Below are 3,558 nucleotides of genomic sequence, written 5' to 3'. Positions count from 1 at the left end.
ATACTGGAGTGGGCTGCCATGCTCTCCTCAGCTTTTAAAAGAAATTAAAATATCTCCATGGACCTCTTAAATATCTCATGACCCCGAAGTATCAGGCCTGTCATGCCTGATGGATAAATGGGTTCAGGAGGCTCCATCACGTTTGCTCTTAAAGTGTCTCAGAAGCTGTGAAGTCCTGTGGCTGTAAGGGTCATGTCATTCTTTTAGGAGGCTGCCCCGTCCTCCTGTGTGTCCAGCATTCCTGCTCTCTCTGCACCGAGTGTCCTGCTTCGGTGTCAAGTTTTTCAGTAAGAGGGTGCCCTCTGGCCTCTCCCTTCAAGCCCCTGGACACCACGGAGATGCAGGCCTGGAAGTTCTGATGTGGGGTGGCAGGCAGAGATCAGCCTGGGCGACCAGAAGCTCCTGTAGACCTCAGGGCGCAGGCAGGCAGCTTTTTAGCTTTTAGTTTTATATTGGATTATAGCTGACTAACGATGTTGTGATAGTTTCAGGTGGACAGCAAAAGGCCTCAGCCGTACACATACATGTATTTGTTCCCCTCTGAACTACCCTCCCATCCAGGCTGCCACATAACAATGAGTAGAGTTTCCTGTGCTATACAGTAAGACCTTGTTTGTTATCCACTTTAAGTACAGCAGTGTGTACATGTCCATCCCAAACTCCCCTTAACTATGGGGAGAAGACAGCTAGACGGCCACTGGGTCCTTTCACAGCAGCCCTCAGAGTAGCTGCAACAGTGCCCTCTAGTGGTCAGAAATCTCTCCACACTGTGCCTGCCTCACCTGCCATCCGAAGGGGCTCCCAGGGTCCAGGGTCTGAGGGTGTGCTGATATTGCAGTCTTTGTGTTTGTCTAACCCCCTCCCTCAATCCACACAAGATTTGAACCCAATAATATAAGTAAATCCACAACTATCTGTGGCGTGTTCATGTACACACAAAGCCAAGGTTAAGCTCTAGATCACTGCTGTCTCTAGAAATACATTGGGAGCCACAAGGGCAAGCCCCATATACAACTTTAAATGTCCTTAGAAAAAGAAAAGGAAAAAGATGGAATTAATTTAATATTATATTTTATTTATTCTAATACATAAAAACACCATCCTTTCAACAGATCATTGATATAAAATTACTGAGATATTTTAGATTTTTTTTCATTAGATGTCTTTGAAATCCAACATGTAATTTACACTTGTGGTACATCTCAATCAGAACACTATCTTGAATCAAGATATCTTAACAAGAATCTTCTTGAAAAAGAACAGACACGTGTATATGTATAACTGAATCACTTTACTGTACAGCTGAAACGAACACAACATTAATCAACTATACTCCAAAACAAAGTATTTTATGTACTTCATAAATTTTATAGCTGAAAAAGCAGATCCATATTACTTGAATTTTTCCAGTCATACTTAAAAGTTTTCCAATAACTGAATCAAGTAAGAAAATTTGACATTTAAATGTAAATTAATTAAAAAATTTAAAATTCAGTTCAGACTATTCACATTGCAAGAACTCAACAAATGTTTGGTGGTTCCTGAATTGGGCAGTGTAGGCTAGATCATAAAAACAGTAGCAGGAAGAGAGCATGCCCTTGTGGAAACAAAGCATATCTCCCTGTGACAGACAATTATTTATGAACTTAAAGTCCTTGGCCAGGGTTTCCTGAAATTAGAGGGCGGAAACTTATGTGGGGGCATTTGTAAGAACTGAAGACACCCCGCCTATGTCCACAGATTTGCTGTGCTCTAGGGTGGGGGCTTCACTTTCACTTTTCGCTTTCACGATTGGAGAAGGAAATGGCAACCCACTCCAGTGTTCTTGCCTGGAGAATCCCAGGGACGGGGGAGCCTGCTGGACTGCCGTCTCTGGGGTGGTACAGAGTCGGACACAACTGAAGTGACTTAGCAGCAGCAGCAGCAGCAGCAGCAGGGGTGGGGGCTGGGAGTCTGCATTTTGGGGAAACCCAAAGGACCACACTTTGAGAGTCATCACACAGTATCTGGTAGATGTGCAGTCACAGAGGAGCTTTGTTCCTGGTCCTGCCAGTTCCAGAATGCACCAGGCACAGTGCTCAACCAGGACTACCAAAGACAGGCCCACAGGCAATCCACTGGATGGGGGGAGAAGAGATAAATGTAAGTGCTGTTATTATTTCTTCATGTCTATTTAGCACACTCTGTGTGCTAAACATATATATATATATATATATCTTTTTTTTTTTTGCCACACTATATGAACTTCCCCGACCAGGGATCGAACCTGTGCCTCTGCATTAGAAGCATGGAGTCTTAACCACTGGACCACCAGGGAAATTATACATAGTTTAGTACACATATGTTGGGCTTCCCCAGTGGCTCAGATAGTAAGAATCCGCCTGCCAATGCAGGAGACACAGGTTGGATCCCTGGGCTGGGAAGATCCCTGGAGAAAGAAATGGCAATCCAGTCCAGTATTCTTATTTAGAGAATCCCACGGACAGGAGGAGCCTGGCAGTCTACAGTCCATGGGGTTGCAAAGAATGGGACACAATTTATCTACTAGACACAACAACAAAGCCTCTGACAAGGCAGGCCAAGGCCTGTGATCTGGTTTGGGGACCAGATAAACTAAGACTCAAGCCAGACCTGTGCTAATGGACTCAGCGGTCCCCATCTGCCTGGGTCCAAAATCTTAGAGCCGAGGTTGACCCTGAACCCCAGACTTTCCTTTCTTTTTTAAGTTTTTATTTATTTATTTATGTATTTACTTATTCTTTGTTGCTTTGCTCGAGCTTTCTCTAGTTGCTACAAGCGGGGGCTACTCTTCCCTGTAGCACACAGACTTCTCATTGTGGTGCTCTCTCTCGTTGCGGAGCACGGGCTCCAGGCGCCCAGGCTCAGCAGTTGTGGCGCAGGGGCTTTGTTGCTCCCTGGCATGTGGGATCTTCCTGGACCAGGAATCAAACTTGTGTCCCCCTGCACTGGCAGGCACATTCTTATCCACTGAAACTTTCACAGGCAGCAGCAATACTCCTGCACTGTCCGGCGGTGGCAGTGCACCCCCAGCAACATCTACAGGAGCCCTCCCCGCCTCCCAGGGGATCAGGCGCGACATCAGGCGGTGACAGCACAGAGCATCCTGGGAACAGAGCACAGCCCGCTGGCTCCAGACCCCCACCTCTAGAGCAGCCCCCCGAGAACCTCCTGCACAGACTCTCAATGGGGAGAAGGTGCCCCAAGCGGCTCACAGGGGACACCTCCCAGGGTCAGAGGCCTAAAGGAAGCCATCTCCAGCGGGGCTATGCCGGGAGATTCAGGAAGCGCCTCTGCCACTGCTGGCTCAGGTCCTCAATCGTGTCCCGGAGCATCCGTGTCCAGTCGTCGCCCTTCCGCATTGGGGTGCAGCGTGCCTCCTTGTGCTCCAGGGCGAGGATCTCTGCCGGGGTGTCCAGGGTCAGCCTGGCAGCCCGCACAGCCTCCGGGAACTTGGCTGCAGAGGCGGGAGCCAGACAACAGCGGGGAGGGCTGGGGGAAGGGGGGGCGGGGGAAACAGGGGGGGGAAGAGAATAGAGA

The 3,558-nt window shown here is 48.3% G+C and overlaps 1 protein-coding gene across 3 annotated transcripts in view; it reads right to left on the bottom strand.

Moving 5' to 3' along the window:
* Positions 1-1,060: 1,060 nt before the first annotated feature.
* Positions 1,061-3,558, bottom strand: part of THNSL2 (threonine synthase-like 2 (S. cerevisiae)) — a 19,654-nt gene continuing 17,156 nt past the window's right edge. For all 3 annotated transcript variants that reach the window (XM_010862243.1, XM_010862244.1, XM_010862245.1), the window contains one exon: positions 1,061-3,510. In XM_010862243.1, coding sequence (XP_010860545.1) covers positions 3,285-3,510 — 226 coding nt within the window. In that variant the 3' untranslated portion in view covers positions 1,061-3,284. The remainder of the gene's footprint in view (positions 3,511-3,558) is intronic.

The sequence above is a fragment of the Bison bison genome, unplaced genomic scaffold, assembly GCF_000754665.1.
Source record: "Bison bison bison isolate TAMUID 2011002044 unplaced genomic scaffold, Bison_UMD1.0 scf7180017864480, whole genome shotgun sequence".
Classification (NCBI taxonomy): domain Eukaryota; kingdom Metazoa; phylum Chordata; class Mammalia; order Artiodactyla; family Bovidae; genus Bison; species Bison bison.
The sequence above is the reverse complement of the archived record's forward strand: the minus strand, read 5'-3'. Positions and strand labels throughout refer to the sequence as shown.